We start from the raw sequence: 15,482 nt of genomic DNA on the forward strand, positions 1-15,482 counted from the left end.
TTGTCAAACATTAGAAGGTTTTCTGCTAAAAATTTGTAAATGCTCCGATTGCCCTATTAAAGATGCGCTGTGGTCAATATGAATATTTCAAAGTAGCCTTAGCCAAACACTGCAAATTTATATAAAATGGAATAATACAGTCCGGTTGTTTTTATTAAGCTTTATTATTTTAATGCTAAAGATATCAAAATAGTATGTGTCTAAATATGATTTTTAAGTACTGACATCCGTAAATGATTACAGATTACATTAATGGACGACTGTGGCTCATTAATTAAATTACTGCTTTAAGAGTATACTGTGTACTAAAATTATTTCTCCTGTTACTGCTGCTGTATTGAAATCCTGTGTCCTCATCCACTCATTATTAGTAATTCTTTCTGAGTTAATAGAAAAGTGACCAAGCTCATTTATCTAATTTAGTTTAACCACGAAAGGACGTTACTGTTTGTTTAAAATGATCAACTAATGGGCCCCAAAAATGACAATCCTTTGTGTTAATAATACAATGCAATAATGCTTTTTATGTTTTGAAAACATGCATTAAACATACATTTAATCATTATTTTCTTTACAGAACTGTCACATTCATCTAAAGGAGACAATACTAGAAGTATCAAATAAAAATCTATATGCTTGATTATCTTTTTAATATGAAAACACTGGCAGTATAAATACATTTAAAACAGGACATTAAAGCAAGGCTTTTTTTTTGGAAATTACAAACAAAAATGATATCAAAGCATGACTGGATGTTCAGAATATCAAAAGCAGCATATAGATTAAATGTGAAAACTGTCAGTCAGTCAGTCAGTCAATTTAAATTTTAAAGCATTACATAACAACTGTAATATAGAAGTTAAAAAAGAGAAAAAAAATAACCCAAAATTTTAACTGCAGGAAAAAGTGAAAAATTTGCACCTTCTTAAGCATGATACTCACACATTTTCTATGTATTTTATAGCCTGGGTTGTTTACTACAACTATTTTAAAAGAAAAAATCATTGAGAAAAAAATGCTTAAAGCAATTTAATCATGCTACAAAAATGAATGTGCCACAATACCCAAGAATGACTGTGAGATTTATACTTTGACAATCAGTTTTAAATGGATGACAACAAATATAATAACAAATTTTGTATTTTGTAATGTGTTTTTTTTTTTCTGAGAATGCCCCAGGACTTAAAGTATATTAACTGGAGGCATACACTATGCATTATAATTGCAGAATTATGCATGAGAATAAACATATAAAAAGGTCATTTTAATGATAAACAATAAGACACACAGATTTAAAATCCTCTTATTTGACATCTCTTGCTATTTAAGGACATTAAGGCTCCTGGATAGAACTAAAATTATACATACTTCAGAACATTGTACTTAATCTTCCTGTCAATAAGCATGATTCTTATTACTTTTGCTGAATAGAGGCAAAAACTAATTGTCAACAAAAAACTTTTTTTTATTTCTAGATCTTGACAACCTCCTTAATTTGCTTGACTGATCTACATTTGGTGGTAATTTTATTCTGCTGTCCAATAAGTTGCATTTGCTGGTAATTAATTGTGTTTCATTTTCCAAGTTGTTCAGTGTTGGTCCTGACATCTGCTCCTTGTTTCTGTCACTTTTATTGTTACCTAAGTTTAACTCATTCTCTTTGCTGACATGAAAATTATCTTCTGTTGAAACACAAACTTTGTTTAAGTCTGAAAAAGGTGGCTTACACTGCTGGTCTACAGAAAATATTTCAATGTCAGAACCTTTGACTTCCAAGCCTGCTACAGAGCCCTCTTCTATTTGATCTTTCTCTAATTTGCTCTCTTCCATGTCAAACAGCTCAGGAGTGAAGTAAATGCTTTGATCGTCCTCATTTTCAGCATCCTGAGATATCTCTGCAAAAGACGTTTCAGTAGCTTCAAAGGAAGGCACGCTTACTTGCTCCTTTACCGTGGAACATTCCAGGATACAATTGTCTTTGAAATGACTCTGGAATTCATCAACTTGTATTTTCTGTTTTCTTTCAACAGCTGCTGAAACTGTATCCATACTTATAACAGATATCTCACTCTGCATATCTACATCAGCAGCATTCTTTTCATGCTCGTCTTCATCCTTTTTTTTTATCCACTTTGAATGAAAGAGAGGTTTTCTAAATGTCAAAGGCGTTGGTGTCGATGTTAAAGGGTTGTTGAAAAAGTGGTCAGTGGACATCTGTCTGGTGCTGGTGGACATTTCCTCCTCGTCTAAGCATTTTTTATTTTCAGCAGTTCTTCCTATGGACTGAAGCCCACTGGATCTCAACACAGAGAATGAAGATGGAGCCTCATAACATTCAGGTTCTTGCTTAACTGTTTCAATTAAAAAAAACAAACAATGTAAATGCCTTGGTTACCGATAGACTTCAGACATGATTTAAGTCCACATCGCACAATTTTTACTTAAGGGGTATTGCATACATTTCGGTCACACCATTTAATAATGACAACACTTTTTCTACATGGTCTGCCCATTTCAGAGCACCATAACATTTGGGACAAATGGAGTCATAGGTTTTTGTGATTACTCAGGTGTGTTTCAGTGCTTCATTAGTGCAGACATAAGATAACTAGGCTACCCTTTGGAGTCTGTAGTTGCCATTGTTCAACATGAGGACAGGAAATGTACCAATGAAAACCAAAGAAGCCGTTATGATGCCTGAAAATCAAATATAAAATCATTAGAGACATCGGTAAAACCTTAGGATTAACTTAGACCAACTGTCTGGAATATCATTAAGAAGAAAGTATGCACTAGTGAGCTCAGTAATCGCAAAGGGAATGGTGGGCCAAGGAAAACCTCCACTGCCAATAACAGAAAAATCCTCACTATAGTAAAGAAAAAGCCCCAAACGTCTGTCTAACAGATCAGGCAGATCAGAAACAGTCTTCAGGAGGCAGATGTGCATGTGTCAGAGACTACTATCTGTAGAACACTTCATGACCATAAATACAGAGACCACACTGCAAGCTGCAGAATTCTGAAAAAGATCTTGTGGACAGACAAGATAAAGATTAATCTGTATCAGTGTGACGGTAAGAGACAAAAAGGAACTGCCCAAGATGCATAGCTTACCACCAGATCTGTTAAACATGGTGGGGGGTGTTTAGTGGCTTGGGCATGTATGGCTGCCACAGGTACTGGAACACTTATCTTTTTTGATGATGGAACTGCAGACGGCAGTCGTACAATGAATTCTGAGGTGTACAAAAACACCTTATTTGTTCAAGTTCCAGTGAATGCCCCCAGAACATCAAGATAATGGTCTAAAATGTACTATTAATGCAATACAGCTTTTCAAAGCTAGAAAATGGAAAATTTGTGAATGGCCAAGCCAGTCACCTGATTTTAATTCAATTGAACATGCCTTCCAAATGCAAAAGAGAAAATGTAAGGGGCCAGGACTACAAAACAAGGAGCTGAAGATGGCTGTATTAGAGGCTTGGCAGAACATCACCAGAAAAGGTACTTAGCACCTGGTCCATTGCATGCAAGGGATATGCAAAAAAGTATACTTACCATTGCTATGTCCCAAACATTATGGTGCCCTTAAATATAGGGTGCATATAGAAATAGTTTTAGAATTTCTATATTGTATGACTGAAATGTATGCAAACACTCTTCAATTGAAGTCTACAGTATGCACTTTAATCAAGTCTAAATTATTTAATTTGTAATTTTAAACTGTGGAGAACAGGGTTAAGTCAAGGAAAAATGCATCTTTGTGCCCAAATATTATGTAGGGCACTGTAAGTCATAAGAAAGAAACAACAGATATATAATTTTACTATGATGGTTTTAAAGAGTGCCTCTTGCAAGGGTTAAGTACTTTATTACCTTATTGATCATCTGATTAAACAATTAAAAAAATTACAGTAAAAAATGAACTTTATTCAGTGAAAGTTTAACATTTTTCTGAATTCTAAGCAAAGTTTTTAAAGACAATAATGCAATTGTACTGTTCACTCAAATAAACTTGATCTTTCATTATACTTATTTACAACATACCTACAATTATGGAAGGGGCTTGCTTAATGTTCATTTTGAGTTGTCTAACACAATGCCACTTTCTGTGACACAGTGCACAAAAAAAAATCAATATAAGAACTGATCTAACAAAGTTATGTCATTTAAAGTGCTGATTGACATTCTGGGAACTCCTAAGCAACATACTGACATGAGCTCACCAGGCTTCCCTCTCCAAATTAACATTCTCCAGACCTTCTTGCGAAACACCAATACATTCTATGGAAAATGTAAACACATGATCTCTATTTTGCCCTGGGTCTAAACCTGGTCTTCTCCCAGTGGGCTCTGCCCAGTATACCTCCCATGGGAAACATCTAGGGTACCTTCCAAGTACATGCCCAAAACACTTTCACTGGGCCATCTCAGTCCAGAGAAACAGTTAATCTGGTTGAGGTCCTTATTCTCATTCAAACCACATCACACAGGAAAGGAGACAAGATGTGCCCTTGGAAAATTCCAAAGCCAACATTAAATGGTCTTGACTTAATTTCAAGTGAAATTTTGCTAGGCTGGGACTAACTGTCACAAGGCAGAAGCCCCAGAATCTAATACTTATATAGCACTTTTCACACAATACCACAGGTTACATGGTCATAAGCTTTTTAAAAGTCCACAAATCATATATTAACAGGACTCCCAAATTCCCTTGGCTTCTTAAAGATCTGCTCAAGGACAAGGAGACTCCTTAATGTTTCACGGCTGGAATGGAATCTATATTGTTAATTTTGAATCTCCATTTCAGTAGGCTAGTATAGGCTTTTCCAGGTAGGCACAAAGGTATGATCACTGGGTGTAGCATACCCTCTTGCTCCCATAGTTAAACATGGTCACACCATACAAGTCTTCTAGCTCTAAGGCACTGTTGTCTTTTTCTTCCATGCAAATCTATAAAGAAGCATTAACCAAAAGAAAACCACAATATTCAGTATTTTTCAGCATTTTCAGTCTGATCTCATCCACACCTATGCCCTTACCAGTATGGTGATTTCTTTCTCACCTCAGCCACATAAATCCAACCCAAAACAATGGGTTTGGCAACACCTCTTCCGAAGAGAATGTATCCACTAGATTTAGGAGTTCTTTAAAGTCACCTCTAGAGAAAATTCACAACTGAGGTCAAAGTGTCCCCATTGTGCTAAGAAAAGTCAGTGTAACATTCTGTCTATCCTTTGTGAGTCAATTATAATTTTCCACCCGAAAGTCATTCTTCATGATCTCATCAAATGAAACCAGCATATGGGCATTCACTTTAGCCACTGCTGCATCTGCCACATTTCTGCACTGCTGGTTCGTCTCAGTTGTTTATGGTGACTCTGCTGCCTACTTTGCATGGAATGTCTCTTTCTTCAACTTGACAATTTCCCATGAGTGTTCAGCACAAGTTCTAGGTCTTTCTGGTCTATTCAGCATTCACAACATCTGTCTAGGACAACTTACTAACAGTTATCTTTAGACACCTCAGTACCTCTTTTTACTGAGTGTCCACAGTATATTATCGTAGTTTAGAAAACACAACTACAAAGTTAATCACAGATCATTCTGTCTAAGGTCCTTTTATAAGCTACATTGTATTGAATTATGGTGTCTGTTTTGGGCAATCCATGACTAGCACAGAAATCCAGTAAGAATTCACTGCTTAGATTGAAATAAGACATGCCATTTCTCCCATTAACACCCCTCCAGGTATCTCTGTCATTCTCCATGTGAGCACTTAAGTCTCCCAGTAGGATGACAAAATCAGAACATTGTACTAATTTTTAGCACCTGATCCAATGTTTCCAAAATTACTAAATACTCTGAACAGTTGTTTGCTGCATATAAACAAAACAATAAGCAATTTCTCTGCAATTTAATGTCTCATTGAGACAATCATCTTGTTTAATGGAACAAACTACAACTGTACAGTACACAGCTAGGGACTTGAGAGTATTCCAATACCCTCTTCGTGGCTCGCCCATGGGGTAACTTCAATAACTAATCCTGTATGAAGAGTTGGGTCTGCCTATAGCTAGTCCACACTTTTCACATTCCTGCAAAAGTTTCACCTCTTTCCCCAGCAGAAAAGTAATGTAGCAAGAGATAGTTTCCTTTGCCCAGGTCGCACATACTTGGATCTGTCCCACTCTATGTATCTCACCAGACTGGTATTGCACCTGACTATCATCTGACTGACTGTACCCAACTGGTCTCGAAGGGTCACCTGGCTAACAAGTGTTCACTGGCAAAATCCATTCCTAAGCTTGGCTTCAGCAGCAGGTCCCAATATCCCTGTTCCATGCAAGGCTTGGATACAGAGTTGATCAATTTATTTAAATAGTTATTTCTATCTTTAGCATCATAACAAAAGCCACCAATCACACAATATTAATTTTTTATGGAGAAAACATGTTTGGTAAAGCTGAATGAGAAAATTTGTTTACCACACCATGTTGGTTTGAATTTAGCCCAATTAATCATAGCTTGGATAAATGGCTATATTCAATTTGTGAACCATTAGTTCTTACAAATAATATAAACTCAGATATTTCTGCTGAGTTTTTGCTCAGTAATATCACTGATGTTACTGAGCTGCCCTCTGTTCATGCAACACTAAGGTGTGTGTTTTTTTTTTTAAATAAGAAGAGAACTACAGAAACGTACAGCTTCAGTAATAGAGAGCATATCAACATAAAAAAAAAGAAAATATACTTAGTGAAAGAAACCCATTTATTGACCTTCTTGTTTATGACCTTTCTGTTAAATCTGATGTATTGATCCCAACATATTCTCTGACCAAATTTGCCACTAGAGTTACAACATCAGCAACTCACTATAACCAGGCACCATGTTAGCCTCCTCTAAAAGGACAGATCTATCTAGTTGTGACAGCTATCCAATACAGACAGTGATACAGATCTACTAGCATGTTGAAAAGTTCATAATTGTAAATACAGGAGTCTACCGGATCAGTAACAGAGCTGATCAGAAAGAAGACATCAGGAATGGTGTGTGTGGTGGGAAGTCAAACCAAAAATGCTCCGAGTTATACCCAGCACCTAAAGCAACAGAAAATCTGAGCTGCTTGGAAAAAGTAATCATCTAGCAGTACCAGTCTCTATGATGTACACTGCATTACATTTATGGCAATGTCTATTTGAATTATGCTTAAAGATTAAAATTTATTACAGCCGGTTTTCCTGCTTGCACATTTGCTCAATTTTTCTGTCAAGAGCTGGGAACCGTATTCTTTCTTAGCATGGTGAATTAGAGGTGAGGGAGGAGGAATACTCCTAACAGGAAGGCTACAGTGATAGTCATTCCTGGATAAACTCTAAAAAAAAAGATTGACAATAATGTAGTGAACTGTGGTCCTAGGTGTAGTTAGCACATTGCCACTGTCAACTGTGTATCCCCTATTGCTGGTAAGTATAAGGAAAAGCAAACTAAAGTATTGACAGAAAATTAAACATTATGCTGTGGATCCTCATTAAAATGAATCTGCACATATAAAAATAAATTTATATTTTAAGGAGAGGTGTTCCCAAAATACTTTCCACAACAAAACCATGCATAACAGATACAGACATAATTTGCTATCTTGTGCTCTCTTCTTTGGAGATCAAATTCTTTAAGGTAAATAATTTTTGTTGCCTGCATTGCGTAGCTTTTGGGGATCCCATCTGTTATGCTTAAAGATTAAAACTGACATGCTATAAGGTTGTGTAGATCATAAGCACCATAGCTTAGTAACCAAAAGGCCACTAACTCATGGACTAATGGGGCATGGGCTATGAAGTAGGATTACAGTGTTTAGGTCCCCTTGACATGGCAACTGCTAAGGATGAAATTACTCCAACAACATAGCCTAAAGAAGGCTATGAGCATCAGGAAAATTATCCGGGAGTTTACAAAGATACTTTTCTGGCACTATGATTAAGAACTTTTTGTTCCTCATTCTCCTCTCAGTTCATTTTCTCTACCTTGATGACAGTATTGTTTATTCTTTGGTGAAATCTTCAATAGTCTGGGCAGAATACCTCAGCACAATTTGAGTATAATATGGTCTGGTGTCAGAACTTGTTCATAATTCACATTATGGTACGCAGGAGAGGGATGACCCCTAGAAGAAACCTACAATCATTGGCAGGATTCATGGATCCCACATCCCCTCAACAAACTGATAAAAAGGGCTGCATTTCTAATGGAGAGAGATGAAGGAAATCCTAAGGAATATCCCAATTCCTAGGATATCTAGCATATCACTTACTGAGACAGCTTTTGGTTATGGTAGGTGTTCCTTTTCCCAGTGTTTTCAGGGGGGGCAGACTTTCTGTTGAGCAAGAGAGCTGTATATGTTCAGCCCCTGGTCTTCTACCTAACAGAGAATTCTGGTAATTCTGACATCCGGCTATCATTGGTAAAGCTTGTGAAGGTCTGCAGCTCATTCTACTTCTAAATCTAGCAAAGCATTGAGTTTAATGAAATCAGCCTGAGATGTAGTTTTTGAACCATGGATTATACCCTGCAGCATACAAACTTTTCTACCATGTCACAGCCAACAAATAAAGCTAATATCTTAACCTTTCCATAACAGACAGAAGGCAATGATTTTCCTTAGCATTTACTACTAGAATTTATAGTATTTGTTATTTTATTAACACAATGAAAACCAGAATCACTCTGCAAACAAAAAAGACAGGACACAACATCTGGGTCACGAGAAATGCATATTAATCCTAACAATGCACTTAAACAACTTGTCCTTCATTGGCCCCCAGTGCAGCCTGTATTTATCTGAGGCATAAACTCATGGAAATAAAAGGGTAGCACATTGGGATAGGATACATTATCCAGCATATTTCAATACCAATGTATCCCATTATATTTGAAAATTATCTGGCCCTTGATCCCTTCTATAAATAGTTTGTTCAGACTTATTCAAATGATTCATGATGGGATTCAAAAGGGGCCTTAGCTGCCTCGAAAGCTTGAATTTGTAATCTATTTAGTTAGCCAATAAAAGGTGTCATTTCACCCTACATTCTCCTGTATCTATTAAGTGAGGACATAACTGCATCAGGCTGAATTGAACGTTATGTTCTAGGAACTAGGCCATGATTTCGTAGTTTTCTAGCATGGGCCATTTGGCTTCAGAAAAAATCCACTTGTAGATGGATTTCTCCTGCCCAGAGGAATGCCTCTAACTGACAATAAAGTTCATATATTTTTTAACATTGAAACATAGTTTTTGATATGACTCAGAGCTCAGTGAGTGCCACAAAGTTATAGTCTTCTACTACAACACTGGTATTATTACCCTTCACTGCTGACATCCAAATAAAATAGCTCCACAGACTTGAGATTTTCAGAGTTAGTTTGTCGTGACAGAGATGTAACATATCAGAATATGGTTTTGTAGTCCTCAAGTGAGAACTCTGTATTCCTTGATCCAATGCAACTGCATTTTTTGGTGTTTAGCCTGGAATACTGGGGCACCTACAACATGAACACAGAATGCTGCCAGAAATGCTGGTTACAGGAATGCTTTCATAATCATCACCAGACGAGCAGCAGATCAGCTGACTGGTCATTGCCACAATAATATAAGGGCTTTTCATCATCTACAATGATGCAACAACCCACAAAAATGTCCAGGTCACATCTTAGACCATGACTTGCAAATGTGGGATCCAAATTACATTGTTCAGTACAACTTCTTCAATTGATCATCATTCTCTCAGTCTGCATTGGTGCTGGAAATGGATATACTAATATGCAAACTCTGGGCTAAAGATGATAATTTTTTCTTTGTTACATCCACCAGTTACAATACAGGTAATGATGTTATAACTTAATATTTTTCCTGCGTTATGTTTATATACAGATTATAATAAAATCTATGTATGCACTGATGACTTGAGAACAAACCAGTTAAATTAGGTACATTTTTGTTACCCCTTAATTATTTTTGACATCAGCTAATTAGCTTTGATTCTAGAACAAATCAAAAATAAAAAACCAACACTCTCTAATTTAGAATGTGTATAATTTTATGATTTTTATCTATTTGTTATTGATTATTGGAATGTTATCTAATACAGGGTTTCTCAACTACTGTGTGGTTCACAGGTTCATTAAAAAAGAACCACAGCCACCAATGAGCAGCATTATATATGTGCAGATTTTTCAAAGCATGCTCGTTTCACAATGAGGGACCCAAACTCTGGCACTTTGATTTCCCAATGGGGTCATCAATGAAAATAGATAGGTAAAACTGGGTCTCAAGGCCATAAAGGTTGAAAGACACTGATCTAATGTCTGCACCACACTCTTTATTAACCACTGCCACCTTGGAAGAGAAGCCACATAATTTTTGTTTGGATTTTTACATAGGACATCAATTGGCATTTATACAACATTAAGCTGTTAACACGTAGAAACTTTTACCACCAATAAAGAGATATTTGCTCTATACTAATAATCCTCAAATGTGTTGTTTTTAAAGACCAACAAGTAACTGCTGTGGAGGATTGCCGGCTTTCCAGTCCGGCCCTCACCCCCAGGCCGCTAGGAGGAGCCCTCCGGACAGCATATTGGTGCCCCGAGTTCCAGCAGGGCCTCATGGACTTTGTAGTGTTTTGACATAGCCCTGCTGGATACCTTGGGGGCCGCCAGGAGTCGCTGTAGGGGGGCTAGTAGGCGCTGGCATGCCCTATAACCCGGGAGTGCATCCCAGTCACGTGACTGGAGGAAGCGATGTGCTCCCGGGATGAAGAAAAGGACTTTGCCCTGACCCGGAAGGAAAACGGACTTGTGGGTTTGGCTTAGAGCCACTTCCGGGTCAGGGGCTTTAAAAGGACTCTGGGTGAGCCCAGACATTGAGCTGAGCTGGGAGGTAGGGTGGCAAAGTGTCTGGGCGAGGAGGATTGGTTTGTTAGAGAATTGTTTATTGTATTGGTTAATGAGTGTGGAGTGGAGGGTGCTTTGTGCACACTATAATAACAAAATAAAAAGTTATTATTATTATACTTTCACCTGGTCCGAAGAGTGGTACCTGAGGGTTCGAGGGGTGGACAACACGCTTATCTGCTACACTGCTCAGGCTTTGAAATCATTTTTTATGAACACGTTATCTGCTGTGTATACTCATTTTCATACAAGCAGGGAAACATGTGTTCCATTACAGGCTTTAAAAAGTTTGTAAGCTTAAAGAAGATTTTATAAATGCAACATAAAGTACTATTCCATAATACCTTGGAAGTCAAGTAAAGAATGCAGTAGGACACTGACAAAAACAAAGTACTATCATGTAATATGGTGAGATACACAACTGCCAATCATATTACTCATTCACTGATTTGTTGCTCGGTTGTGAATCCCACTGTACACATTTGCTGATTGTATTACACATTTGCCAATACTAGCCTATATATCTGAAGATCATATTACACATTTGCTATTTTGCCAGTAATTCAATTCTGTACTTTTAACAGAGTAAATCAAAAGAAAACAGTAAGACAAGAAAGAAACATTTGGATTGGGGGTTGGGATTGGGTGTTACTGAAGCTAGAGAAGATTTATTACTCAGATATACATAGAATGGAGAAAGACCAGTGAAAAGAAATAGGAGAAATTGTACGAGATGACAATGATATCATTCACGTTTACAATTACTATTTCTGAACCTGTAAACAATATTACTGTATGCAATGGAGAATGTCAACAAAGGAGTCACAGTAGAGTGAAATCTACTTTAGTTTACAGTGAGACCCTGCTGTGGTGGGAGCCTTTAAGTCAATGCAGAAACTATTGCAGGTACAAAGCATAACTTTATGACAGTGAGAAGTAAAACAAAAGTATAGAGATATTGCTATCAATAAAAGAAAAGAATTGAGCTAAACATTGCAGAAAGGGGAGAGAGTGTTAACAGGTGAAGCAGTTTATTAGGTTAACTGATTATAGATAACTCCGGGTTTAAATATTAGAATCATAATGGTTGATGAGTTCAACAAGAGACCCGTTTCAAAATGTAAAACATTAAAACAGTAGTAATGAATGGAAGTGTCTGAAATGCAGGCCTTTTAATACATGGAGGAAATACCAATTAACAATCCTCTTGTATTCATAAATTTAGAAAAATCTAACATCAAGTGACATACATTAGATCTTATTTTTTCATCATTTATTAAGCAGAAATATACAGTATGCAGTGCAGTATTAGGGAAAAAAGGTACATATAGATTATGATTCAGTAGCTTGTAAAACCAGCCTTTAGAAGTAACAACTTGAATTAAATGTATTCTGTATTAAATTATCAGTCTCTTACATTGTATATGGAAAAACTGTCTCTACTGCACAATACAACACTGCTTCAGGTTACTGGGTACCTTAAGGTATTTGTTTATGCTTAGCATCATAATCATTTGATCTGAGGTGAACTTTGACTTGGACATTCCAAAAGCTTATTTTTTTGAGCCATTGTTATAAATTCAAATAGATTGGTTGGTGCACTCAGAATCTTTTTACTGTTTTGTGATCAAATATTTGACATGCTTTAACTGACAGACATATTATTTCACATATTTCTCTTGATTAATTTTGTGTAAACAGGAATATATAGTCGACTAAGCGATCCAGAGATCTGACCCTTTTTCTGTCAAATAGACCTAAATCATCACTACTTCATCTTCATACTTGACGGTTAGTATGAGGCTCTAGCGGTAATGCTTTGTGATTGAGTTTTGCAAAAAAATGTCAGTGTGTATAATGACCAAATAACTCCACTTTGGTCACATCTGCAAACAGAAACTTGATTAAAAAAATCTTGTGGTGTATTTAGATGTGATTTTGACAACCAAACTGTGACAATGCGGGTCTGGTTCCATGCTCTCACCTTACTTCTGGGAGCCTCTCAAACCCAACACCATCGGTAATGTACCCGGATGAGCTTGGTAAATGAGAACAATTCACACTAAGAGCAAGGGGATGGTGCAAAAGGTGCAAGTTCCTTTAATTAAAAACACTAAACCAAAACAAAATCAAAATCAAAACAGTGTCCATAGTGCAGTTCTCCAAAGTGCTCCAATAAATAATCCATAAAAGGTAAAATCCAAGTGTTTAAAACAAGGCTAAAACAAGACAAAAAACCTGCAGCAGACATTGGAGCCACATCAGCCAAACACAGCATCTTCCCAGTCTCTCCAGCTCAGCCAAGGTTGTCCACCTGTCTTCCTTCTCGCACAAGTAGTCGTCCCTCAGATCCCCACTGAGGACCCCACCTCAATGGAACCCACTCCTAGATCTGTCCCTCAAGCGCCAATCCTTCGCTCCACACGGGACCCCTGACCATGCTGACGTCTCTCTTTTTACTGGCTGGCTTATCCACTCTCTTCCACTGCCCCAATGTCGTACTCTTGCTCTCTAAGCCTTTCCTCTCTTTCATTCTCTTTTTAACTTTTCCTCCTTTCTCCTGTGCTGGTCCGTACTTATATGGCTCCATCGGAGCAGTGCCTCAGTCACACACCGCAAGAAGCCAATTAACACTAGAATCCCTGAAGCCTACGAAAAACTTGTAATCATGACCCACCTTAAATCCCTTCGCACTTCTCCATCAGCGTCTTTTGTTTTGTTAATGTGTCGATCAGCACAAGCAGCAAGCAGCCTGCTATCCCATCCCCCCTCTCAACGGAGCTCTCCTCAGGCAAAAAGTTATCCCAGCTCAAGCCAAGACTCTTTATCTGCATGTGAAGTGCCTGGTGTTGAATAGGGTAAAAAATATATTGTCATTTGGAACACATACATTTCATGTGTGTTCCGTGTCTACAGCGATCTGTGTAAATGCAGGATGAAATGCGAGGCAGGAATTGTTGAGCACAAAAGCTAAAAAAGAAATGTTTTTTATATTTTAGTAATAACTGACAAAATGTAGACATGAAGTGTATAATGACTAAAGAATGAAGTCCAAATATCAAATAAACACTTTCGCAAAAGGTACAAGTATAACAAAACAAGTGCTCTTTTATTCAAGAATATAACCGTAGAAAAAGAAATCCGGTTAGGGTATGACACTGACACAACATGATATGACAGCTTGCGTGGTGCAGCGGAGAGAACTGTTGTCTTCTAATCATGAGGTCGCCGGTTCGATTTTGAGCCCGACCCTTTTGAGTAGTGAGCTGGTCTTATTGTTACTATTATGGAATAAAAACATACATCTGATTTGAGTCTGTAACAGCTGGTGTAAATTTATGGTACTTATAAAAGTTAACATTTTTTTTTTTAAATTCAGTTTTTATCCCCTAACGAGAGCAGCCAAAAGAAGAAGAAGAAGATTCTCTCAGTCATGTTCACGCTCCCCTCAGACGAGGAGGGTTCTACATCGCAGAAAGAGAATAGAAGCCCTCCCCGCAAGAAACGTCAATTCACACGCAAGAACAACTCAGCTGCACCAGGCATAAAGGTGAAAGATGCAACCGTTTGGATGCAGCAAGAGGTTGGGCATCATCCTGCTACTAAATCTTATTTGTTATTTATCTATTTACCTTGATTTATTTACTTATCTTCCTACAGCGTAAAGTCACAAGTAGACTGCAGAGCTTCCTGTGTTTGATCGACATGGGCATGCTGATAAAGTACATGAAAAGTGCAACAGCAGCTTCTACCTGCAGCTAAAGACTCTTCAGTACACGAGCGTTTCACCACACTAGTGTTTCCACTCTGCAGGTGGATTGGCCACATATACCGTCCAGATCTAAACACAAGTGTGAAGAGTCTATTGCATACTGTAGAGTCTATAGCTGCAGGTGGACTGGGCACATACAACGTCTAGATCTAAACACTAGTGTGGAGAGTCACTCGCGTAGCAGGCTGCTTGTGCTGATTGACACATTTACAAAACAAAAGATGCTGATGGAGAGGTGCAAAGGGATTTAAGGTAGGCCAGGATTACAAGTTTTTCGTAGGCTTCAGGGATTCTAGTGTTAAGCAACTAAGAACTATCGCGCCCTCACGTGCAGGTGTGACTCGCTCCAATTACCTCATCAACTTCCCGCGGCTGCACGATCGTGCCCATGGAGACTGACACAGCCAAATGGATTATTTAAAAACTGGCCTTTCATTCAGAGCCGCAGACCAATTACATCACACAAACCCATGTTACTATATGGTTTATAGAGAAAAGAGGCTTTCCTGTAATTTTCTTTTAATATAATACATACTTGATCAGTATTTTTCTTAATCTATACTCATATACTGTAATATTTACCATGTTGAGAGAAGGCTATAGGTCCTAGGATGAACATTCTAGAATCTGTATTATTCTGAAAACACATCATGCTATATACAGTAACCTAACATTTTGTTAACCTTCTTAATTAATGACTTCTGTTCACCGTCTCAATGTTAATAACTCCCAGGTCCTTCTCAAAAGAAGTACT

General features: G+C 37.6%; 1 protein-coding gene across 2 annotated transcripts in view; it reads right to left on the reverse strand.

The window, feature by feature from the left end:
- Window positions 1–876: 876 nt before the first annotated feature.
- The window catches only part of brip1 (BRCA1 interacting helicase 1), a 212,975-nt gene continuing 198,369 nt past the window's right edge, over window positions 877–15,482 (reverse strand). For both annotated transcript variants that reach the window (XM_028807058.2, XM_028807059.2), the window contains exon 20: window positions 877–2,351. In XM_028807058.2, the coding sequence (XP_028662891.2) occupies window positions 1,441–2,351 (911 nt within the window). In that variant the 3' untranslated portion in view covers window positions 877–1,440. The remainder of the gene's footprint in view (window positions 2,352–15,482) is intronic.

This window comes from Erpetoichthys calabaricus, chromosome 8, assembly GCF_900747795.2.
Source record: "Erpetoichthys calabaricus chromosome 8, fErpCal1.3, whole genome shotgun sequence".
NCBI classification, from domain to species: domain Eukaryota; kingdom Metazoa; phylum Chordata; class Cladistia; order Polypteriformes; family Polypteridae; genus Erpetoichthys; species Erpetoichthys calabaricus.